The sequence below is a fragment of the Marmota marmota genome, unplaced genomic scaffold (genome assembly GCF_001458135.2).
Source record: "Marmota marmota marmota unplaced genomic scaffold, marMar, whole genome shotgun sequence".
Classification (NCBI taxonomy): domain Eukaryota; kingdom Metazoa; phylum Chordata; class Mammalia; order Rodentia; family Sciuridae; genus Marmota; species Marmota marmota.
The window spans coordinates 89,621,518-89,648,941 of NW_026000026.1; the positions used below are offsets into that span (position 1 = coordinate 89,621,518).

Consider the following 27,424-nt stretch of genomic DNA (forward strand, 5'->3'; position numbering starts at 1 on the left):
AAAAAAAAAAAAAAAAAAAAAAAAAACAAAGACAAAAACAGAGAGACAAACAACTAGACAGGCTCTTCAGAATTTTAAATTGACCAGCCAAGATTTTTCCCAAGAGACTACCTATAGAATCAATGAAGTATTGGGCATGTCTTAAAAGGGCCAGTAACATACCAAAACAAACAAACAACAACAAAAAAAACACCACCAAAACACAGACAACCAAAGGGAATTCCCAAACCCAAGGCCAACAAACAGATAAGAACCTAGGAGACATCAGAAGGGAGAAAATATCCCTAGGTTCTTGATTCCTGCTTAACCATGATTCCTACATGAAGTGGCATCACAGATGTTCCCACAAAGAGGAAGCAGAGGTGTGAAATCAAGGGTCTCTGCATGCATGGTGAGGGATTTACCAGATGGCTAAGGATGTCACAACTTATACTGAGTTCAGTTTACATTTTCTCAAAATGAACCAGGATTGAACAACCTGTACCATTCAGGGAGAGAAGGTGGGAGTTCCCTGAAGCTCTTTTTTGCTTCAGAAACTGCTGGGTTAGTGCCTCAGTCCCTCCCTTTAATCACAGGAATAGCTCTTTTGGTCGAACCCAAGGCAAACTCCCATCTTCTAACTCTCTACAGTTGGCTCTCAACAAGTTTGCCAGTCAACTTGCATCCTTAGCATGGGAGTAGGGTTCCTTGGAACCCTAGCTGCCCAAAAAAGCTGGAACAGGGAATGCTCTTAGGTCCCACCTGGGGTGCCAAATTTGTTACTAAAAGCTCAGTTCTTGTTTCCATTGCCAATCCAATAAGGAGGAAACAGTTCTGAGAAAAAGGTGGTTTATTGATTTGCTAGCAAAGGAGAATCACAGGGGACTCCTGTCCCAGAGGCTGTGATTCAAACATAATTTCTTTCTGGAGAAATTGCCCATTTTCTACAACAGTTTCTCTTAATTTCCATAAGCTGTTTTAGAGAAATAGCATTAGTTTTTTATCTGCCATATCTGTTGTATTTTTTTCTAACTAGTTTTGCTCTTTTCTTTGGTATGTTTTCCAGTTTTTATGTAATAAATCTATATAGTCATATGGCATAACTAAATTTTAATGGGCTATGTATATGATGGTAGTTTCATAAAATTATATTATTTACTGATAATGATATTATAGCTGTCTTAGTTTGTGACTCTATGTTCACAAAAGGACAAAATCACCTAATGACATTTCATAGAACTGTTCCTATCATTAAGCAATGCATGACTGCATTTGCTTTTTTAAGATGATGTTAATTTTAAATAACATCATCTCCACTTTTTTTCTGTCCTTTTTATCTTCTTCATATTGGAACACATTAAATTTTAGTGTGGGGCACATATACTTCCTGATTTGATAAATTCATTTAGTCATCCAGCATGCAGTCATAAAACATACATGTTGCAGAGAATACATATATATAAAAAAGAAACAGGTGTTTCCAGAATAGAAATCATTCTGATTGCAAAAGGAATACACACCTCAATCTAAACTAAGTTTAATGATAAAATTTTAACTATTTTCAGGAGGCCTGGAAGTTAGCTAAATGAAAAATAGCCTTTTGCGACTAGGATTCCCTGTCATTACCACTATCACAGTCAAAACCTGACATGAAGCTAACTAGTATTTCCTGTGAATTCCCAAGGCCATCTTAATGATTTCGGATTTTTATATCTCAATGGTAACCTACAGAAAATAGCCTACCAACTGTTTTCTATCACAAATCACTAGTTTCATTTACCCTCCTTCAGTATATTCTGTACTCTGCCTACTGAAATCCAGACTCAATCTGGCAATAAAGCAAAAACATAATTTTAGTTTTATCTTCTACTTCATCCCACAAGTTCCTCAGTGAAGCCTTTTCTATCCCAGTAGGGTTTCCTAGTACCATCCTTTCCCAGCTTGTACTAGTCCCTCTGCCTGAAATGCTTTCTACCTTCAGTGACTGCAATTCCTGTATAAGAGCCTCAAATATCAAGCACAGATATCACTATATGACCTCTTTCTTTGGAACTTTTCTGCTCTACTCATTTTTGGGGGACACTAATTATAAACTGTATCATAAGTGGGTATTTCTTACGCATTTCTGCCTGATACGGGTTAAGCGAAAATCTAAGGTATATTTTACACAACTCTGCAATCTGAACAGTGAATTGTCCTTAACAGATACATATCCACAGAATACGGGGATAAAGACTACTTTTGCTGTATATAGCTGTGAGGTCCTCATTTGATCCTTGCTTTTTGAGCTTACTTTAAAGTGGCAGACTTGGTAACCAGGTGACATTAATGCATTATGGTGGAGGGGGTATGAGAACAAATGCAGGATCAGATTAAAGAACGAACAAGAGAAGGGAAATGGAGGATAGCCAAGTATAAATAACTCGTCCTTAAGGTTTGTCTGTAAATGGAATGGACAGAAAAATGACGAAGAAATAATGTACTAACCGTCCACGGTCTCATTAAATATCAGTAAATTTTTAAGAAAAGCTACAGTTCTTAATCTTTCCCTTTCATTTTCGACCGTAAATAAAAAGCAGGTAATGAGTACGGAGAGTTTATTAAGGATCACGCATTGTGCTGACACTTCTAGAAATCGGGAAGGGGAGTTACTGGCGGCCATACACCGAGTTCCTGGAAACCCGCGTGGGTCCATCAAGAGGCCGCATCCTTCACCCCACCACGTCCCGATTACTCGCCCGTCGAAAAGACGCAGAATAGCTGGTTTTGAGAGCACCAATATTGGCCCCACTGGTTCTCAGCCCTCGGTGCTCACCTCGTTGTTGAGGTTCAGAGACCCCGGCGGCGCCATAGTAGTAGGTCCAGACGGAGAATCCACGGCTATCTGCACGTGAACTCCGCCGGTCACACCGCGGCTGCGTTGCTACGCCCCTCAACCTCAGGCTCTTCCGCCCTACACTGTACCGCGTCTCGGGAAGCTGACGACTGGAGAAAAGCGACGCGACGCAGGGCGGGGGAGGAGCAGAACTGAGGGAGAGCAACTTCCGGCTCGGAGTGTGACGCGGCGGAATTGCGTGTTTCTATGGAAACGGGGAGCGGGTGGGTAGCCTGAGGGAGTTCCACTCCTGAGGTTCCTCAAAGCGCTTGTTTTTCATGACCTTGCTTTGATTATGCCTCCTAGTACTTAATCAAAGGTCGTTAGTGCCTTGTTTTTTGTTTCCTAGTGTGTGTGTATGTGTGTGAAAGCTTTAGTTACAAGGTCAAGTAGTTGTGTGACCGAGTTTTTGCTCCGATTTTTTTATTCAGCGTATGTGAAGATTTATGCGCGTTGAACAAACACGTATTATGAGAATCGCACAGCTTTTCATTCCCATATTTCTGAGGCGTAGATATGTTATGAACATTCTCAGAGGTTTACGTAAAAGCAAATTGAAGTAAATTGAACATTTGAAGCAAAACCAGAATACAGATTTTCTACAGCCTGTGAGAATGTCCGTTTTGAAGTGTTGATCTCCAGGCAAAGAAAACATAATTGAGATTTTAAGTCTGAATTAGATAATAGATAATTAGTTATTAATTATGAATTAGATAGTTATTAATTAACAATTTAATATTGACAGTTAAAATGAGTCAAATCACTTTACATGACTTAGCATCAAAATCGTCACAGAAACCCAATGAATAGGAATTGGTGTTCTTATTTCACAGGTATGGAAACCGACCTTAGAGAAGACAAGTGTGTTGTTCAGTCATCTGCTGGAACGGTTTACTGCTACAAGACTTAAGGTACCACAACATAGTGTGTGGGGTCCAACGTAAAATGAAAATACAGAACCTTCATTCAAAAAGCTCAAAAATTGTTCTCCCACACTATCTGAACTTATCATGCTGTTTATTTACGATTTAAAATGACCCTCCCTCAAGTGCAAGACTAGTGAGGTATCAGTGCAGACCCTTAAAGATGCCCGAGATCCCTGCTCCAAGACTTGGACACTGTGCTCAAGCAAGGTGGCAACTGTGGCTATGTGGGGACCTGGGAGCAGGAAGGTTGGGACTGGACAGGACAGTACATAACACAAAGAGTGAGAGCCCTTGGTATATGTTCCTTTTTTCCCCCACTGGATTTCACTTACTAAACTGAAATTCATAGATGTAATTATTAATTTCAAAATGATGACCAAAGCATGCTTAACCATGGCCCACATCTAAGCATTTGTCCATGTGACATAGTACTGTCCAGAGTCACTTCTCCTAATTCCTCTTGAATAGCTTAGACTTGTATTTGGATTTTATATTCTCATTTTTTATGTGGACCTGGGCACAAATGTTTAACTGCTGAATTCCTGTTTGCATGAAAGCAGTTTTACTATATCATACACTGAATTTTGATTGTCTTTCTTTATTAAAGCTGAATTTCTGGTGTGTAGGAGCATTTTCAGCATCATGTGGGTAGTAGAAACATCAATTTTAAATACATGGAAAAAAGTAATGAAGAGAAATGTAGAGCTTTAAGGAAATTATGTCTTCTATTTTGGGATAGCAATGTATTATGATCCTGTAATGCTTCAGAAGGTATATTTTAATATAAAATTCATCTGTAGATCTTAAAGGCTTTGTATCTAATTCTCATGACCATCTCAACACCTTATTTCTCTAGCCACCAGAGCTTACTGAGGCTCAGTACTTTTTTTCTCCATTGCTTAGCCCATGCTCTCTCATTTGCATATTATGCTCCTCACAACCTACTTTTGTAAAAACCACTTTGGAGACCAGGCTAAATTCCTTCTATCCGTTTAAGAGTTCTTTTCATAGCCTCCTCTAAAAAGTTAATTTTTCTCACCATCAATTTTTATAGTATTTATAATTGTCTACCTTAATTTGAAATTTCCTGTGAACTGTCATTTTTAAATATTAGAATTAAGTACTCAGCAGCCTTAAATCCTCCATTTTTGCAGAGACTTTTCTTTTTCCATTTTCACAATATCCATGTAAAATTATTTGTTTCATATATATACTACTTCAAAATCAATACATCTTACTTTAATGCAACAATATAAAAATTGTTTGGTTTGTTTATAAAGGTGATTTTACTAACCTGCTCTCTTAAAGCTATGCACATTTCCTCTAGTAATAATAATAATTACTTAATGAGACTACAAATTTTTCTTGAAAACAACACATCAAACCTTTTCACTCTTTTATTCCTGAAAGGATGACTGGGCTCAATTAATTATATAAGGCTTATGAAATGACCAAGTTCTTATCATTAAAAGAAACTTGTTTGAGACCTTTTATTCTTTAGAACAGTGGTCCAATTAGTGGAACTAAGGATCCACAAACACATTCACTAGAGACTTACATTTTTCCACTTCTGGTTCTTCAAGAGCTTCTCAAATTCCTCTGTATTAGTCTATTTGGGCTGGTATAACAAAGCACCACAAATTGGGTAGTTCATACAACAGAAATTTAGTTTTTTACAGTTCTGGAGTCTAGAAATCCAAGATTAAGTAGCAACTCTTATAGGCATATAATGATATGATACTGTAGTTTTAATTTACATTTCCCTAATAACTAACAGTTAATTTCTGGTGAAGGATCTCTTCTTGACTTTCAGATGGCTGCCTTCTCTTTATGGTTATATCCTCACAAGGCTTTTCCCTCTGTGCACATGTAGAGAGAGAAATCTCTAATATGTCTGCCTGTTCTTATAAAGACAACAATTCTGTTGGATTAGGATGCCACAACTATGAGCTCATTTAAAATAATTACATCATTAAAGACTTTATCTCCAAATCATGTCACATTGGGGCTTCAACATATGAATTTGAGTGGAGGCACAATTCAGTCTAATGCACTTACATTTTTTGAGAATCCTTCCATATTACCTCAAAGAAAATAATCTTCTTCTCATTTTAATGCCTTATTGCTGCCATTTCTGTCATTTTTTATTTCCATAAATAGTAGTCATCCATTAATGGATCACAACTAAACATGGTTGTTTATCAATCATAATAGAATTGAAAAATAGATTCATTTTTGGACAAGTGATTTGTCAAAATTGTGAAGGGAATTCAATGGGGAAAAGATTGTCTTTTCAACAAATTATGACTGAACAATTGAATATCTATGTGAAAAACAAAAAACTACTTTGACTTGTACATCATGCCACATGAAAAAGCAATACAAGATGGTTCATACATGTAGGTTTGAAACCTAAAGTTCTAGAAGATAATGTTGGACAAAAACTTTGACTTTTGGTTATGCGAAGGTTTCTTGGATATATAAAATCAAAAGCAGAATCCATATAAAAATATATTGATAAATAGCACCTAATCAGTAATAAAACTTCTATCTCCCATTAGACAGTATTAAGAAAGTAAAAAAGAGAAACAATACATGGAGAGAGAATTTTTACAAATCGCATATTTTATAAAGGATTTTTATCTAGAATACATTAAGAAGCTCTAGAATCAATAAGGAAACAAATAATCCAATAAAAAAGCAAAACAATATTAGCAGATACTACACTTTAAAAGATATTTGGAGAGCTGAGTGTGGTGGCACATGCCTGTATTCTTAGAAACTTGGGAGGCTGAGGCAGGAAGATCACAAGTTTGAGATCAGTCTTAACAACTTAGCGAGACCCATAGCAACTTAGCAAATAAAAAGTAAAAAAATAAAGGGCTGGAAATTTGGCTCAGTTGTTGAGTCCCTTGATTTAATCTCCAGTACCAATAAATAAATAAATTAACTAATTAAAAACAAAAGGTATGTGGATAGCAAATGAAAATATTCAAAACCATTAGTCATCAGGGAAGTGCAAATTAAAAACATAGTGTCATACCATTATACACCTAGTAGAGTATAAAATTAAGTCTTATCATACCAAGCGCTAGCTAGGATATGAAGGACCTAGAACCCTCTTCTGTCACTAGTGGTGGTGTAAAGTGGTACATCCATGTTAGAAATAGTCTGGCAAGTTTTTAAGAATTTATGCATCCACCAGCCATACGATGTAAGATTTTTTTCTTGAATCAATAGAAAAATGGAATTAGGTATCCTTTCAAAGAACTGTGTATTAATCCTCAGAGCAACTTTATTTGGAGCAGTTAAAATATAAAAACAATCTAAAATTCCATTTAACAGGGATATACCATGGCACATGTGCAAGCATGCACACACACACACAAAATACAATACCACTCAACAATAAAAAAGAATGATATATACTTCAACATGGGTAAATTTTAAAATAGTTATGCTAAGTGAGAGAATCCAGACAAAAAGAATATATACTATTCCATTTATGTAAAACTCAATTATATTAAGTCTAGGAAATGCAAACTACTGTGAAGTAGGAAAAAAAGATCAATGATTGTTTGAGGAAGTATTAGAGAATGGTTGGACATGTAGAAGGGAGAAATGACAAAGGATCCTGAAGAAACTTTTAGAGTGGATTAACATGTCCATGATTTTGTTTTTGGTAAGTGTATACATATGTCAAACATTAGTTTTGTGCAGCAACCTCATGAAAACTTAAATATTCCTACTATTAAATCAAAAGTTCTACTTTTAGCACAAAACTATAGTAATACTGCTACAAGTCAATGATGTATATGTAGAACTGTTATCTAAATGAAATAAAAAAATAGAGGAAATCTATCCATCTATGCAGAATGATCAGGTTAAGGACCTATTAAAAAGAATATTGACTCTTTGTTTACTGGAATGGATGAATTTATGTATTTTTTAATGAATAAGTCAAGTGGAACTATACTGGAGTACGCTATTATGTGTGTTTGGAAGAAGAATATGTGATATGACATATTCTTCTTTCAAACAAATGTTATGACTCTACTTTTGTACAACCAAAGACATGAAAAATTGTGATCTATGTGTGTAACATGATTTGAATTGCATTCTGCTGTCATATATAACAAATTAGAATAAACAAAAAAGAATATGTGTACACACAGATAGCACATTTACTTGCTTGTATAGAATCTTTGTTATTTTGAGGGTAAATCAGTGACTGTGGCATATGTGTAAAGTGCTTCTACCATGTTTCTTGTCTACTTTGAGTTTTGTGCTGTGTAATACTACTTTTTTCATCAGAATTTAAAACATATTATTGTGATTTTTGTTGTAACCATGAGTGAAATATGTTCTATTTTAACTTATTATTACCAGTACAGACAACTATGATTTTTTTGCATACTTGTTATTTTTTTCTAGTATTTTTCTTTGAGAGGAAGGGATTCTTTTTAAAATGTGCAGAAAGAAGTATAACCCAGAAGATAACCTCTATTTCTCAGTCTTTATGACACTTTATTTGTATTATTATTTTGCTAGAACTTCCAAAACAATGTTAAAAACAATGTTTGCATGTTTGTTCTTGATGTGGCTGTAAATAAATTCAAAATGAGAACATTTGAAATGATATTTGATATTTGTTATAATGAATAGTTTAGTCAGGAAGTTTTATTTTCCTAGATGTTTTCTCTGAGTAAATGGTTACTAAATCTTCTCATTTACATTTTCAATTTTGATTGCTTCAATGAAGTTTTTTCCCTTTAAGGCATTTTCCCATAAATATTCTAATTCTATTGAAGCTGCTAGAAATTATGGACTTTTACCAAGAAAGTGGTTGGAACTCTACACCTTTCTCTTTTACTTGAATTTTTGGGTAAAAGAGAAGTTACTATTGATAATTCTGTCATTTTTCTTAAGCATATTCTTTACAGCTTTCAGTACTTGAACAGTTACTAGTAATTTAATTTACAACAGGTTACAATTTGATAAAAGTATCTCTCTCATCCATAAATCAGTCCAGTGGAATGAATTTTTCATCCTTGCTGTGCACTTTCAATCCTCTATCCCCAGGGTGGCAGTGTTGTTTTGTGAATTGCACATTTGTCAGAAATTGTAAAGTGAAGAAAGCAACCCAAAAGATGGCATGTGATAGAGCATTTTCTGAATAAAAGGAAGGAAAATAGATGGCTCTTCCAGGTCTTATACTTCTTTAATGCTTAAGGTTCCAAATTTTAAGTAACAAAACAATAGTACAATTTTTAAGTGAAACACTATAGGACTTATTTCTAATTCGATTTTTTTATATTTATATTTGAGAATGCAACTAGCTAATATATTAGAAACAGGCAATTAGCAAGTGATTAAGCTAATAAATACTAAATCAATCCTCTAACCTTTTTTGCCTACGCTTTATATTAATTTTAATAGAGTGCTCTGATTAGGTATATTACTTTATACCATCTAGGAAACTTTAATACATTCTATTTTAGGGTTTGTAAATCTTAATATTGAAATAACTAAGCTGGGTGTAGTGACACACACTGTAATGGCAGTGGCTCCAGAGCTGAGGCAGGAGAATTGGGAGTTGAAAGACAGCCTTAGCAACTTAGGCCCTAAGCAACCCAGGGAGACGGGGTCTCTAAATAAAATGTAAGAAACGCTGGGCATGTGGCTTAGTAGATAGGTACTCCTGGGTTCAGTACCCTGTATCAAAAAAGAGAGAAAAGAAATAGCTAGTTAGTGTCATATATTCATGTTTTATAAAGTTTGAAGTGATGAAAGTAACACTTAGCATTTCAGAGTTTTGGCCAAGATCTTTGACTTTGGAATTAAATTGATACCAAATTCCAATTATAACTCTTCTTTTTAAATATATTTTTTATAGTTATAGTTGGACACAGTACCTTTATTTTATTTATTTTTGTGCGGTGGTAAGGATTGTATCCAAGGCTAGGAGAGCACTCTACTGCTGAGCCACAACCCCAGCCCTCCAATTCTAACTTATAATAGCTATACGCCCCTTAAGAAAATTATGTAGTTTCTCTATGCCAAGATTTATTTGTGAGAATGATAATTAATATTTTGTAATAATTAAATGAAAACACAGCAAATATCTTTTGATGAATATTTACCTCTCAGTAGTTTAACTTGTTAGTATTTTAATTTTTGTGTTTGATATTTATAGGCATGCTATATATGAGGAATTTATGTCTTATGAATAACAAACATGCCTAAGGTCATGGAAATAATAAGAGAGGTGGTTCAAGTCTCTTGACATAAAATTATTGGTGGCAGTTCTATAACAGTGCTTTGATATGTCAATAGTTTGTAATGATATGTCAATAATTTGTAATCACCATTCCATTCTTTACCATTTGCCTAATTATTTATTGATTATTCAACAATTAGTGAACCAGTGTACTTTATAAATCTTTTCATACATGTGATTTATTTGCCAGATAACCAAGATAGGCTCATGATTATTTCAACAAAGCTTATAATTTAAACAAAGTTCAGAAAACATTTAAACTCAGTTCAGATTTATTTTTAATATAGTGATTTTCTTTGATTCATTTCAGTAAATATTTTTTAGCATTTGTTTTACAAAACTATGCTGGGCTCAATAGGATATAAAAAAAATGATAAAGACATTATTGAGTAATTCTAACAGCGAGACAGACTGCACTAAAATGCTATAGTAGTATAAAGTACTAATGGAGTATTATAGAGGAATGAGAGAACAATTTGACTAGAAGGCTTCATAGAGGAGGCTGGATTTGAGTTCAGTCTTGAAGGAAGAGTAGCCCCTCAATAGCAAGCTTTGGAATAAGGATAAAATTACTAGNGCTCATGTCTATAATAATAGTCTGTTCTATACGAGAAAATTTGTGTTTTTTTCATAGTACATTTTGTTGGTATAGAAGATGTATCATATAATTTACAAATAGTGCTAAAATATAATATTCTTTACTATGAATTTATAGAGCAAATTGATTCTCATAGAATGCTTTCATTGATTTTTCCTAAGTTCTTAATTCCTATCCAAGATACAGTTTCAGCTGATGAATGAGTATACCTCTGAAATATATATTATTTGATGTTTTCATTTCTATCTATGAGTAAAAAAGTGAAAATAATAAATATGTTGAAACTTTATTTGTTCCTAAATGATTTTAGCAATGATTTTATCTGATGTGGGGAATCACAAATCAATCAGAGTGATGCCAAATTGTTGAGAGATCCTATGGTTAGGCTTCAATTAGATCAGCTATATTGATTTCCTGAGTGAACCAGTATAGAAAGAGCCAGGCTTCCAAATTTATTCTAAATTCAAGAAGGGATTGCAGAGCTGGAAACTGGAGGCAAAGGGAAGAATGTCTAAGGCTTCATAGGACCTAGTTTGAAGGGTGTAGGTATTCTTACTGTGGAAATAGACAGGGAAGTGTTCCCCTCATGAGCAAACTCCCGGGGTTAACTGGCACCCTGATTGCAATGCCCAGCAGTTTCCCTCTGAGGCTATTAAGATAACTATGCTGTGTACTACCTGGTTTCCATAGTAACGTCCTTGGGTGTGAGAAGCTCTGTGTTTGTATTAACCTGTACCTTATCTCAGTTAGCTAGCACTCAAGGTTAAAGGAATACTGGTTAGAGTATAGTCAAGTGTGATGGGTAATATATAACCTTTTTTGAGTTAATAAACTCAGCAGGAAGGAGGAGCAGACACCACTTCTCCTTCACTTCTTCACTTCATTCCTCTACACTCCACCTCTGTCTGCCTACTTATACCTTGTGTCTGTGTCTGTGTCTGTTCTTTTGTGAGCCTCCTCACAGGCTTTCTCCATAGGTGTTCCTTCACAGAGGGGGGCAGTTCAATGGTAAAGTCAAAGGGCCTAAAATAATTGGTTTAAAATGTTGGAGAATCCAACTATTTAATAAGTGCCATTGAATCATTTACAAAAGCCTAGAACAAAGGGAAGTTTTGCAAAGAAGAAATTCTAAAATTCTGCAGTGTTCCTCCTTAAATTATTCCTGAGCTGCCCTAATTAATTTCAAACTTTGTAGAGGTGGTTGGTTATTTATGTTTGATTATATACTTTAAAATGCTCTCTATAAATATGGCATTTGCTGGTAAATGGATGGAACCGAGACCATCATGCTAAGTAAAATAAGCCAATACCCCCCAAAACAGAAGCCCTATGTTCTCTCTGACATGTGGATACTCACTCACAATAGACCAGGGGGAAAGGGGGGAGTGAAGGCTCACCAGATTGGACAAGAGGGAGTAAGGGGAAGGAGAGGGGATGTGATAGGGAAAGAAAGTGGAATGAACCAGACATAACATTCCCATGTTCATATTTGAATACATGACAAGTGTAACTCCATGTATGTACAACCACAAGAATAAAAAATTATACTACATATATGTATGATACATCAAAATATACTGTCATGTATAACTAAAAAGAACAAATAAAAGTATTTGAAGTGGGGTAGCCTCTGGGGGTAGGGAACTGGATGCCTGAGTAATAGTGATTTTATTTTATTATATATGCTTGTTTATCTTTTATAATTTGAACCATGAGAATGTCTTGCTGACTCATCAAAAATAAAAGTATCAAAAATCTCTGAAAAAATATATAAATAAAATGTTCTCTATTTTTCCATTTTTAATTGGTTCATTATAGTTGTACATACTGGTACATATTCTTTTTAATTTTTTTATTTTTAGTTATACATGACAGTAGAATGTATTTTGACATACATGCATGTAGTATAACTTTTCATTCTTGTGGTTGTACATGACATGGAGTTACACTGGTCCTGTATTCATATATGAGCATAGGAATGTTATGTCCCATTAATTCTATTGTCTTTCTCATTCCCATTTCCCAACCCCATACTCCATGTCCAATCTGGTGAACTTCCATTTCTCCCTTCCCCCAACCTATTGTGACTCAACATCCTCATATCATAATATTTGACCTCTGGTTTTTTTGGGGGATTGGCTTATTTCACTTAGCCTGATAGTCTCTAATTCCATCCATTTGCCAGCAAATGCCTTAATTTCATTCTTCTTAATGGCATACACCACATTTTCTTTATCCATTCATCTGTTAAAGGGCATATGGGTTGGTTCCATAGTTAGCTATTATGAATTGAGCTGTTATAAACATTGATATGGCTGCATCATTGTAAGTATGCTGATTTTAAGTCCTTTGGGTATATGCTGAGGAGTAAGATAACTGGATCAAATGGTGAACCAATTCCAAGTTTTCTGAGGAATCTCTATACTGCTTTTCAGAGTGATTATACCACTTTGCAGCTCTATCAGAAATGTATGTGTACCTTTTGTCCCACATCCTTGCCAACATTTATTACTTATATTCTTGATAACTATTATTCTGACTGGAGTGAGATGAAATCTCAGTATAGTTTTAAATTTGCATTTCTCTAATTGCTAGTGATGTTGAACATTTTTCCATATATTTGTTGATCAATTATATTTTTCCTTCTGTGAAGTATGTGTTCAATTCCTTTTCCCATTCATTGATTGGGTTATTTATTTTTTTGGTGTTAAGTGTTTTGCGTTATATAAATAACTGTTATATAAATATCCTGGAGATTAATTCTCTATCTGAGGTGCAGGTGGCAAAGATTTTCTCCCATTCTGTAGGCTCTCTCTTTATGTTCTTGGTTGTTTCTTTTGGTGTGAATAAGCTTTTTTTTTTTTTTGATACCATCTCATTTATTGATTCTTGATTTTACTTCTGGTGCTTTAGGAGTCTTGTTGAGGAATTCATCTCCTAAGCCAACATGATGGAGATTTGGGCCTGCTTTTTCTTCTAGTAGGTACAGGGTCTGTGTTTTAATGTCTAGGTCCTTGGTCCACTTTGAACTCAGTTTTGTGCAGGGTAAGAGATAGAGTCTAATTTCGTTTTGCTACATATGGGTTTCCAGAGGCTTTCTTTTCACCAATGTATGTTTATGTTGTATACTCTTATATGCACACAATATAAGAATATAATTTGGCCAATATAATTCTACAGTATTTCCCCATTCTTTCTTCTTCTCCCTCCCCATTGCCCCATTCTGTACTCTACTTATTTTCATGAGATTCCTCTACCACCTTTCTTTTCCTTTTTCTTCCCCAGTTTCCACATGAGAGAAAACATATAACACTTGACCTTCTGAATTTGATTTCTTTCACTTAACATAATGTTCTCAAGTTCCATCCATGTTCCTGCAAATGACATAATTTCATTCTTATTTGTGACAGAATAAAATTAAATTCTGTATATATACCACATTTTCTTTATTCTTTAATCTATTGATACCTAAGGTGGTTTCATAGTTTGGCTACTGTTAATTATGCTGTTATAACATGGGCATGCATGAATAGTATCCTGACTTTAATTCTTCAAGATAAGTACCAAAGAATAGTATAGCTGGGTAATATGGTGGTTCTATTCCTAGTCTTTTGAGGAGCCTCCATATTGATTCCTGTAGTGGTTGTACTAATTTATATCTCCACCAATGGTGTAGAAGTGTTTCTTTTTTTCACATCCTCTCCAGCAAAATGCTCTATATATTTTTAGCAGAATGGAAATCAGTTTTAAATGGAGTTGATACAATATTTATTATTTGGTTGATATAGGAGACAATTTAATAATGCATAAATTAAGCAATCATAATTATCTTGTAAGAAATCCTAGCTGGAAGGATAATAATTGCTTGATAACAGTATATATTTCTCATGACACCAAGTTCCTTCTTTATTTTCAACATTAATGCAGCCCCATTAATACAGGCTTCAAGTGAACTGTAAGTGAATGAAGCTGCTAAAATTCCATCTTAGAATTGCCTTGATTATTAATATCTTGTCTATAGTTAAAAAATAATTATACATATTTTAGCATACATTCTGGCATTACTATAAAAAGACTAATAAATAAATTGCAACAAAATAAAATAAAAGCCCTGAAAATTGGATGCAAGGGAGCAATTGAATGAATAAGCTTCATTTCAGTGAAAATAGCAATGTTGAATAGGTGAAACAAAACTAAATAGAAATCATGAAAAATTTTTTTGTACTGGCGATTGAACTCAGCACTCAATCTCTGAGTCACATTTCCAACCCTATTTTGTATTTTATTTAAATAAAGGGTCTTACTGAGTTGTGTGGCACTTTTTGCTGAGGCTGGCTCTGAACTCATAATCCTCCTCCCTCAGCCTCCAGAGCCACTGGGATTAAAGGCATGTTCCACTGCACCCGGCTTAAAATATGTTTTGATTATATTTTACAGTGTAACATTAAATTGTTTTCATGTCCACCCATTCTGCATTTCTGTATCTAAGTAGTAGTAGGAAAAATTGACCATGAACTAGTTGAGATGATGAATTAATATCTATAATAATTTGGGGTCAGACAAAAGAAACTCAAAGCTATATTTTTACATTTTAATTTTACATTATTTATAACAGAGATTTTTTGCAAGATATCTTCCCTAATTTGAAGAAACCTATCTTTCCCTTTGAAATAAGTGGAACATTATTTTTCAGCTTTTAGAGTGTGAACTTCTAATATCCATATTATCATATTTAACATGAGAAAACCTCATTATTACTCTTTTTGAATTTAGGAGTTAATATAAATGTTGTGGTTCCATATTCTTAGTGAAAAATTATCTCTACATAGGTCCACTAATTAGAGAAATTATTACCTCAAGGTATTAGAATATAATACCAAATATAAAAATGCAATTATGAAATAATTTGTAACTTTGAAAAAGGAAAATATTTCCTATGATCATGTATATTTACTATATTTACTAGGGTTTGAGTCCATTTTTCTTTTGCTTTATATTGATATTTTCTTAATGGTATAGCTACTAGTACCAAATCCAAAGAAATAAGGTTACCCCTGCTGGTAGAATAAAGGAACTGTGAGAGTTACTAGGTTTATGTATGTAAAAGTATTAGAATCACTTCTGCATGGGCTCTCTCTTGTCCAGTGAGGAGGTCCACGGAACAGAGTAAAGGACAGTGTGGCTGTGGAGTCACGAATCAAGACCTCCAGAGACCAAGCTGGAAGTAGGTCTGATTTTATTGCGTAGTTATTTTATACACACACACACACGCACACTCAGGCAGTAGTAGTTAAGCAGATTATAGGCAGCCACCAAAACAATTTCTTGCCAATTGTCCTTGCAGCAACCAATCAAGGAGCAGCCATGGAGCAAGTGCTATGACTGCAACACGTAGTTCTATGCCCAGGGCTATGCCTACGGGGTGAGTGGTTTGCCACTCATGCATCTAGCACAAGGAGAGTAGTTTGTCACTCAGGTGCCCTTAATGTATGCCACCTATGCAGTACCCCATGCACTTGTTCCCACAACTTCAAGCTTTGTTGGACTCCACTCTGTTGTTATGCTAAAAGCTATGTTTCCAGTTTTGTGGATACCATGAATTACTAGGCTTTTACAATAGTAACCAGTTTATAATTATAGTGTTATAGCTCTTAAAAGTATTATTAAGTGAAAAAATATTGAAATAATAATCAAAACTACACTTTCCTAGCTACTTTTACATCTCAGCTGATATTGAGTGTGTTACTTTTTTTTAAGTAAGAAAGTAGTATAATATATTCCTGGTATAAATCTTTCTTGATTTCCATGCTTCTCTCCTTCTCTTTTTCATTACTATAATGTAATGTAGATATGCAAGGAATGATCAGATTTTTGTTCAATATGTAAAACTGCTAAAATGTATTTCATACCCCAATAATATAATCTAGAGTTTTACTAGACAAGTTTACACAGATATTCCTCCTCGTGTCATAAAGGCAATTTGCATTATCTCCCCTATTCTAAGCCCTCTCAATTCCTATTACTTCTGTAGTGATTGACTTCAAGATTATTCCACAAACCTGATAGTGATGTGAATTTTTCCCTTTTATCTCAGCTTTCACACCAATTACTTAAGACTTAGTCATATTTCCTAAACATATCTCATATCTTTTCAGGCCACTCTATCCCTCCTGCCATGTTTCTGTCTGAGCTGTTCATCATCTTTCACTTGCCCTTGGGATGATCTTGTTCGCTGGCCTTTCTGCTTATAAAATGGAACCAGGAAATTCAAGATAAATGCTATTATCAAGAGTAATTGTTGTATCATATGTGATCATATTACATTCCTTAAAGAATTCGTCAACAGTTTCCCACTGCTTACAAGATAAATTTTAAACCCCTTTATTGTAACACCTTCCTTCCCCATATATCATCATCTATTCCCAGCCTTCCATTTTTATCTTATTTGAATTTATTTTTTAATTGATATATAGAAGATAAAAGTTGTACATATTAGGGCTGGGGTTGTAGCTCAGTGGTGGAGTGCTTGCCTCACATGTGTGAGGCAATGGGTTCAATCCTCAGCGCCACATAAAAATAAATAAATAAAAAATAAGGGTATTGTGTCCATCTACAACTAAAAAAAGTTGTACAGATTAATGTGATACCATGATATATGACATACATGTATACATTGGATAATGTTTAAATCAGCTTAAACATATTTATCTCCTTAGGCATTGGTCATTTCTTTATCATGAAACCTTTCAAAATCCTTGCTTCTAGCTTTCTAAAATGTACAGTACATTTTTGTTATGTATAGTTTCCTTACTGTGGAACAGTATACCAGGGCTTCTTGCTCCTGTTACTTAGTACTCATCAATCATCCTTTCTTCATCTTTCCCTCATTCTTGCATTTTATTCCTTAATGTTGAGAACCTACTAGTTGGAAAGCCCTTTCCCTGTCTGATAAATATTTACTCTTTGACCTGCTTCTGTTAAGATTCTCCTCTTTCCTTTCATCATTCAGACCTTTATCACCCCATATGGTCTATGAGACCCCTGGGACTATTCTCATCAGAACTTTTATGTCTATTTATTTTATTTTTTCATAGGAAGTCCAGGACTCTTATACATATATAGCTTGTATATAACTGTACCTGACTCCATTTTACACCTTTATGCCCAGTTTTGTTCCCTAAACTCTTCAAGTACACTCACGGGAATTTGTGATTTGTACTTAATTTATATCTTCAAACATTTTAATAAAAGCATTTCCATTATCTTTGTGCTCTAACCAAATGGAAGTACCCTTATCACGCTATTGTTCATATTGCTTTCTCAGAAAGTCATTATTTTTTCTCCCATGGTCCTTATGCTCCTGAGACTGGAATTGAAATAAATGTCATTTTTGTTTCCTTGTTCTGTCAACATTCTCCCTCTCTCCTTCTAAAAGTATCTGGCATTGAAGATTCTGACACCAGTTTCTGTCACTTCTTATTCTGTTTTTTTTTTTTTTTTTTTATGATGGTGCTGGGTATTGAACCCAGGGCTTTGTGCATGTTAGGCAAGCACTCTATTAACTGTGCTATTTCCCCAGCCCCCACTTCTTATTATTGATTCTTTTAATTGAACCATGGTCAGACTCTCAACTCTTGAATATAAATGTCACTTATTGTTACTATCTCTACTACAATAAGTATAAAATTTCATTATTTTAATATTCATATGGATTTAAGTAAAGAAACTTTACAGTTCCCTGGCTTGTTTTCTCAAGTCCTTAGTTTTCCTCCATATACTATATATTTTCACTCTCCCACAGCCAACTGATCTTCATATTTTTTCTTATTCATAATTTTGTTTTAAAATGTTTTCCAACATACATAAACATTTTTATAATTTTTAGAGATAAGCGTATGTATATCTACCATATGGATTCTATCAATATTTTCATTATATCTGCTTTACTACATTATCTGTCCACTATCAAACCACCTACATTTCTATCTATTGTCCATTTGTCTCTTTATCATCAATCCATCTTATCTTGAGTGCATTTCAAAGTAGATTCAGACATCAGTAAGCTTTTCCTTTTATATCTCTGAATGAACAAAATAAAGTACATGTGTTAATACTTGATCATAATAATAGAAATTCACTCTGATATATAAAAACATATAATTGTATTTCATGTCATTATAAGCTTTTATTTATATGTACAATTATATGAATATTATAATATGTATTCTCTCTAAGTATACACACACATCCCTACACACATGTATATAACTATTTTGTATGCCTAACTTACCACTGGAGTATGGTCCTCATGAAGGTGTATACAATGCTTCACTTGTATTTGTATACCCAGTGGCTAGCCTAGGAGCTTGTAGTAGAGAATAAATAAATGCTAATTGAATGAATGTGGGGATCTTCTCATAATAGCATTAATCTAGTTAATTCAGATTATAGAATCATTCCCACTAGATCACTCAAATCCAAAATTAAGTTACTTCCACAAATCATAGAGAGAATAGTGTCAGGGTATCTTTATACTTAGATTGAGTTTATAGACAAGGCAGTCTTTTCCTGAGATCTTTTCTTATATTTTACTATATTCTAAAGAAGTTTAAAAAAATTGGAATTTCCTACATCAGCAGAAAGCATAATGCTTAATTGCTTCTTTAGAAGAGCAAAGACTATTTTGGTAGTCACATTTATTTTCTATTATGATTAAATATATAATATTGTTATTATGTTCTATATTATTATTACTTTAGCATGCTGAGAATAATCTTGGTTATAGTCTCTTAATACAAAATTACTTTTAGATGATGTTGTACCCTTGAACTTAGATAAACAAACTGTATTGTATATTGTAGAGAGATACCAATAAGGAATAAAATGTACATATCAAATCCTGTTAGGTTAAATGGATCAGATATTTAATAAACTGATGTGACCCAACATAGCTTTTAGACATGTGTGTTGATTTTCCCATGGTTGCCTATAGTATAAGTGGTATGGGTACCATCATGTTAATAAGAAAATTAGGACTGTGAAATATCCATTCTTCCAATGATATAATTGGATGTCTTATCCCTTCTGCTGATATGCAGTATACTTTCTGAACAGATACAAAGAAAGGAGATGCTTTAATGGAATGACACCATTCTAAACAAGAAGTATGTGTCACAAATAGGAAACTTATATGATAACACCTTTTAAGACAGAAATGTGATCATTAACCATCTGTTTCATAATCAGCTTGTGAAGTACACCTGGTATTGCAATATTGCCTCTCCAAATTGTTTATACATGTATTTTAAAAACATAAAGTGAATATAATTAGTGTATGGATTGAGAGACTAAATGTCCAGATGGTTTCCTTTAATACTTTTTCAGTTTCATCATTATATTTCTTAAGCTTTCTCAGTAAGCTTGTATAACTGTCATCATTAAAGAGTATGTTAATTAAATGAGAGTTCGAAGAACCCAGGTAAGTGGTGGTCATCAGTTTGGTTTTGTAAGTTTACTATAATTTCGTTGCTACTGAGTCACTCCTTTCTATTAAAATGAAAGAAAATGGAACATCACTAGAATTCTTATTTTAATCTTGAAGTGTATAGTTTGTTCATTGAGGTAAAATAGCAAAGCTTAAACTGGTGAATTGATGTAAAAATTTAGGTAAAAATTTAGTCTATATTTAGAAGCATTCTTATTTTTTATTGTCATGGACATCTCCTGTCAGCATTTTTACTCCTTTTTGTCCTGCTATTTTTGTTGTTCTAAGGAGAGACAGACTGTTTCCATTGGAGTCTTCTAATAACACTTAAAACCAACATTTATATGTTTATTGTCTTATTGGTTGTTGTTGACAATATGGGCAGACATCCAGGATTCATAGTAGAGGTGTAATACTCTAGTATTCTAATAATTTTTGGAGAAATTTAGTGATATGTATTAAAATGTGCAATGTTATACCTTTTGTTTCAGCACGTTTATGTCAAGAACGACTTTGTTTCTAGATACACTTTATAAGGGTATGCACACACACATATTCAGATATGTGTAGGTAATCTATTCTATCTGATTTGTTTTCAAATTGTGAAAAACTGTAAATAATTTTGCCTAAAAAAGGACAAGGTAAAAAAATTGTTTCTCTTATGCTCATCTTTTTTATAAAAGGAACCCAAACTACATAATGCTTATAATTGCCTAAATAAAAAATTTGCACTGATAGCAGGGAATTTTAATAGTCATCCCTAAGGATGGATTAGATTAATATCATAGCCTCAAATACTAGATTTTAATAGAATTGTATGAATTTACTATTCCCCAAATATAGAATACATAAAATAACACAAAAGTATTTCTCAAAATTCTTTTTTAGACCTTGGAGTAAATCTTAATAAGTATAAAAAATTGTTAACCTGGAGTAAAACACATTTTCTGATCACAATGTTATTATATGTCAATCGTCAAAAAAATCATACAACTAGAAAAATGCATCACTAAGTCTTTTGTGTTCAAAAGGAATTTTTTATAAATACAAATTGTTCATGATTTGAATAATTGTACTTGCCTCATTTATCAAAACATGTAGTTGTGGCTAAAGTAGAATGCTCAAAATGTTTATGACAAATATAAACAAGAAGTATTGAAGGAAAAATGAAATAGACTTTAACTCAGTAGACTAAAAATGAATGCAAGGAAATAGACTTCTACCCAAATTAGGAGGAATTTATAACTAAACTTTATTTAACAAAAAATAAAAAATATTTAAAATACAAATAAAGATCACAGAAGATTTCATTATAAATTCTATTATTATTTCCTTGAAAATAATTAAAAGAATCTTTGATAATGATTGAGAAGAAAGCAGAAAACGCAAATAACTTCTTCAGTAGTCTATGTATGTACATTAAAGATTAATATATAACATTAGGCAATATAGATACAGAGGTGATTCAAATTTATCTAAACACTTTATTACATCTAGACGAAATGACAAATTTCTGTGCTTATGTAATTGTTCAAAATTATGTAAGAAGGAAAATGTATAGATTAATGAACTGTTAATATGTATGGGAGAGTTCATCAGGATAGGAAGATATAATTAATCACTTTCCTTTACCTCAATAATTATTTGAAAAATGGTAAATAGAGATTTTAGGGTGTGGCTCAATGGAAAAGTGCTTAGTGTCTGTCTTAACATGTGTAAGGCTTTGGGTTGTATTCCCTGCCCTACCAAAAAAAAAAAAAAAAAAAGAATGAAAGGGAGAGATAAGGAAAAGATTGTTAAAATGGTAGATTAGAAAAGGTTGCTTTCCTGATTGTTCCATGGCATGAAACTTAGAATTCAGACATGAGTTTCTCAGCAAGATGAAAAGGGGGAAATTTCTGAGAATTAATTCTGGACATTCAAACCAGAATGGGGACTTAGGTGATTGGCTATAACAAAATAAAGAAGAAACCCCAGTACTGCTACTGCAGGTAGTGGCACAAGCAGATGCAATCTCCTCTGTTCTAAAATAGTGCAGAGACACAGCAATCAAAGGAACCTGTATTTTTAGGAGGTGTGAGGGCTGTCTGCATATGGAGAGATCAGAGATCTGACACTGCCCGCCTAAGTTGAAAGGTGTCATGCACAATATTCTTAATAGAGAAAGAAGCCTCTTGTCTCCTGGATGCCAGGGAAATCAGAGGAAGGAACCATTTTACAGCTCTAGCATGAGGGACTAGCTGCTGGGGGAATTGAATACTGACAACTGTGCCCAACTCGAAATAAAGGTCTGGCAACCCACATTGCAATGCAGAGTTGTGCCTAACTGACTAGGAGAACAATCAAACATGGAAAGGAGTTTAAATAAGGAATACTGGTTGGGGAAACACACCCAGCTTCCCTCCTCCCCCTCTAGACCAGCTGCTTGAAAGATCAGCTGGGAGAGACAGGCCCAGCCAGGAATTTGAAAGAGAGGTGTAGGCATTGGTTGAATTTGATGTCTTAACCCAGGAATACAAAACACACAAAGTTCACAAGTGACTGAAGGGAACAAGGATTGGCTCCTCTATCAGACAACTGAAATCCAGGGACTTTTCCTGGGGTACAGTCTCCCAGTGTGGTCCAACAAGCCAGAAGGTGCATTGATTTAAAATTTTAAATCGAACAACTACATGGAAGAAAATGGAGGCTACCTAAGTCTAAATACTGCCCCCAGGAGTCCCACCTATAGGATTTCCCTTTCACACTCCAGCAATCCCACCTAACACACCTGAGAAACAAAGCTGAGAATCTTTTGAACTCCAATGGAAAATTTAAGTTAAATTCTTTAACTTTTCATTAAGATCCACTTTTTTGTTTTGTTTTGTTTTGTTTTTTTCTTTCTGTCCAATTGTGACCTGAATGGTTCAAGAACACTTATACATATTCATACCTGTTTCTTTTTTTGCAGTCCTAGCATTTTTTGAAGGCAGTTTTTTTATATCAATATTTTGAGGACTAAGATGTTTGATTAGACTATATCATGTTTGTTCTTGTACATTTTTATTTTTTTTTTACCAATTTGTAAATTTCTAATTTACACACTTTTTTCTCTCACTTATCTGTTTCTCTTGATTCCCTTTCTTTTCCTATTCTAAAAGCCTATCTTCATTGTAATCTCATTTAGTCTTCCTTTATTTTTTACTTCTACTTTCTGTTCTCTTTCCTGATAATCATCACATTTTCCATCACTTTTTTTCTATACTTGCTCACCACTGAAAACTGTAAGCATTTATGTAAACTTACTTTTTTTTACCATGGGCAATAATTGATAATATCATTTCTGTTTAATGTGCCAATTAACAGATGCCAAAGCAGAAATTATTGATGTAATGCTGCAAATTGTTTGCATTGGTTGTTATTATTGTCTGTCTCCCTCCAAACTGTGATTTAGTGGAAAGTTTCAGGGACACTATAAGTCCACAGGGTAGAAATTCTGCTGCCTCAAAACCATACTGAAAAGTGGGAAGACCCACAAACACCATGAAAAAGTGAGGGAAGAAATCACCACCAACAAACCAAAATAATTCAATAACAGAATCCATCATCTCCAGAATAGAAGAAATTTCAGAGAAATAGTTTAGAACATTCATAGTTAAATTGATCTGCAATGTAAAAGATGATGTAAGCAGTGACTTCAGGGAAAATACAGGAAATGCATGATCACTTTAATAAAGGGAGATTCTGAAGAAAAAAAAAAGACTTGAAAAAAAAGAATCAATAAACCAAATAAAAAATTCACTGGAAAGTATCAACAGCAGACTATACCAGAGTTTCAGGTAATGAAGACAAAATGATCTTGAAAATAAAGTTTGCCATGGAGAAAAGATGGTAAGAAACCATGAATAGAATTTCTGAGAAATATGGGAAAACATGAAGGCCAAACATCAGACTAATCAGAATGGATGAAGGCTCAAAGATACAAACAAAAGGAATGCACAATATTGTCAAAGAAATAAAATCTGAACCTTGGAAAATCAAATACTAGAGGCATATAAGACTCAAAATATACAAAATTATAACAGACCCACACCAAGACTATTAATATTATGTGGTGGCCAGAAAACAAATGACAGGTTACATTTAGAAGGAAACCAATCTGCATCACAGATGATCTCTCAACTCACTCAAAGATAGAAGGTTTTAAAATAATATATACAAAGCTCTGAATGAAAATTGATACCAACAAAGAATACTATACCCAGCAAATTTAGGCTTCCGAATTGATGAGAAAATAAAAGCCTTCCATGATAAAAGTTAAAAGATTTCACAACTAGAAAGCCTATACTACAAAGCATACTCAATAAGATATTTCATGAAGAAGAAATGAAAAATAAAAGTGAAAAACAGTAAAAGAGAAAGTAACTCAAATTTAAAAAAAATAAATAAAAATGACAGGAAATAAAAATCATATTTCAATAACATTGAATGTAAATGGCCTAAACTCATCAATCAAAAGACATAGGCTGGCAGATAGGATTAAAAACAAGGCCCAACAATATGCCATCTCCATGAGATTTACCTCATAAGCAAAGACATTCACAGACTGAAGTTGAAAGCATGGGAAAAAACATATTATTCACATGGATCTCGTAAATATGGGATTATAGCCTCATACAGATAAAGTGGACTTCAAGCCAAAGTTAATCAAAAAGGATAGAGAAGGCAATTACATACTGCTTAAGGGAATTATGCATCAACAAGATATAACAATTGTAAACATTTATGCCCCAAAGAATGAGCATCTACATATGTCAAACAAACGCTCATCAATTTTAAGAATCAGACCACCACACAATAATACTGGTTGACATTAACACACCTCTGTCAGCACTGGATAGAACCTCTAAGCAAAAACTAAGAAACTATAGAACTAGAAACTACAATTGATATTTAAATTTAACAGACACATGTAAATATTTCATTCATCAATTACTGAATACAGTTTCTTTTCAGCAGTACATGGACTGTTTTCTAAATACAACATGCTAGGCCACAACACAACTCTTAGCAAATACAAAAAAAATAAAGATAATTTCTTTCATTCTATTGAATCATAGTGGAATGAAGTTAGAAATCTGCCTCAGTCCAGCTGGGCAAATAACCGGGAGGTGACAAGCAACTTGAAGGTTGAAACGGGAACTGCTTTATTGCTGGGAAACTGAGCGGGAACTCAAGGTAGCAGGCACCCAAGGTAGCAGGAGCGGCTTTATTGCAGTACAGCAGAGGTATATATACCTTACTGATTACACACAGCTTGTCTCAATTAGCATCATCTAGATACAGTAGTCAACCAATGAGGAATCCTCAGCATCTTAATGGCTCAGTCGCGTTGCCTCACAAACCACTCCTCCTGACAAACTGCCAGGTGCCATCTTGACTTGGTTGTGGCCCTCAGCAGAAATCAATGATAAAATAAAACTAGGAGCAGAACACCTGGAGACTGAATAATACACTGTTAATTGACCAATGCATAGTTGAAGAAGTCAGGGATGAAATAAAAAAAAAAATTTAGAGGTAAATGAGAATACTAACACAAGAAATCAAAATCTCTGGAACACTATGAATGCAGTTTTAAGAGGAAAGTTGCTTGCATTGAGCACATTCTTTAAGAGAATAGAAAGTCACCACATAAGTAACCTAAAATTACAACTTAAATCCTTAGAAAAAGAAGAACAAATCAACACCAAAATCAGTAGAAGAAAGGAAAAAATTAAAACGGAACTGAAATGAATGAAATTGAGACCAAAAAAAAAATTTTTAATTACCTAAACAAAAAGTTGGTTCTTTAAAAATAAATAAAATTGACAAGTCCTTAGCCAAGCTTATGAAGACAGAGAAATTTCAAATTTCTAAAATATGTTATGAAAAAGGAAATATCACCATGGACACTAATGAAATACAGACAATAATCAGAAACTATTTTGAAACTCCAACAAAATAGAAAATCATGAAGACATCAACAAATTTCTAGAGATATCTGACCCACCAAAATCAAATCAGGAGGACATAAAAATTTGAACAGATCAATTTCAAGCATTGAAATTGAAGAAGCCATAAAAAGCCTAACAAAGAAAAGCCGAGGACCAGATTGATATTCTCAGCTGAGTTCTATTAGACCTTCAAAAAATAAATTGCACAATTACTCCCCCGATTATTCCATAAAAGAGAGAAGGAGGGAACCCTTCCTAACTCATTCTATGAAGCTTGTATTACACCGATACAAAAAATAGGTTAAGGTGCATCAAAGAAAGAAAACTTTCAGACCAATATCCCTAATGAACAGATGCAAAAATTCTTAATTAAATATTGGCAAATTGCATACAAAGACATATTAAAAAGATAGTGTACCATGATCAAGTGGGGTTCATCCCATGGGTCCAATGTTTGTTCAACATACAGAAATCAATAAACATAATTCCATCACATCAACAGACTTAAAAGACAAGAATCACATGATTATTTCAATAGATGCAGAAAAAGCATTTGACAAAGTTCAGCATCCATTCATGCTCAAACACTAGAAAAACTAGGGATAATAGGAAGATACTTCAACATTGTCAAAGCTAGACAAGTTAAGCTCAAGGCCAACATCATTCTAATGAAGAAAAATTGAAAGCATTTCCTCTAAATACTGGAACAAGACAGGGATACCTTCCTTCACCAATTATATTCAATATAGTCCTTGAAACCCTGGCCAGAGCAATTAGACCAAAGAAAGAAATTAAAGGGATACAAATAGGAAAAGAGTTCAAACTACCAAAACAGATGTGAAGACCAATGGTAGAGAATTGAAGACACAGAGACAAACCCACATAAGCACAGTTTCTCATACTAGACAAATGTGCCATAAATGTACATTGGAGAAAAGATAGCCTCTTCAACAAATGGTGCTGGGAAAACTGGAAATCCACATGTAGCAAAATGAAATTAAACCCTTATTTTTCTCCCTGCAAAAAACTGAACTCAAAGTGGATGTAGGGCCTAGGCATTAGACCAGATACCCTTGTGCCTACTAGAAGAATATATAGGCCCAACTCTTGATCATGTCAACTTAAGAACCAACTTCTTCTTCAAGATTCCTAAAGTACAATCAGTAAAATCATCAATCAATAAATGGGGAGTCAGGGGTTGTGGCTCAGTGGCAGAGCACTTTCCTAGCACATGTGAGGCACTGGGTTTGATTTTCAGTACCAAATAAATAAATAAATAAATGAAAGAAAGATATTGTGTCCATCTACAA

The 27,424-nt window shown here is 33.9% G+C and overlaps 1 protein-coding gene and 1 long non-coding RNA gene across 4 annotated transcripts in view; one reads left to right on the forward strand and one right to left on the reverse strand.

The window, feature by feature from the left end:
- Positions 1-2,956, reverse strand: part of Srfbp1 (serum response factor binding protein 1) — a 66,794-nt gene extending 63,838 nt beyond the window's left edge. The window contains exon 1 of one of the 3 annotated variants that reach the window (XM_015486803.2): positions 2,795-2,956. In XM_015486803.2, the coding sequence (XP_015342289.1) occupies positions 2,795-2,830 (36 nt within the window). In that variant the 5' untranslated portion in view covers positions 2,831-2,956. The remainder of the gene's footprint in view (positions 1-2,794) is intronic. The other 2 variants (XM_048811854.1, XM_048811855.1) reach the window with 2 other exon arrangements.
- Positions 2,957-3,026: 70 nt separating this feature from the next.
- The window catches only part of LOC125619134, a 40,734-nt gene continuing 16,336 nt past the window's right edge, over positions 3,027-27,424 (forward strand). The window contains exons 1-2 of the long non-coding RNA XR_007350658.1: positions 3,027-3,173; positions 3,688-3,765. This is a non-coding gene — a long non-coding RNA (uncharacterized LOC125619134). The remainder of the gene's footprint in view (positions 3,174-3,687; positions 3,766-27,424) is intronic.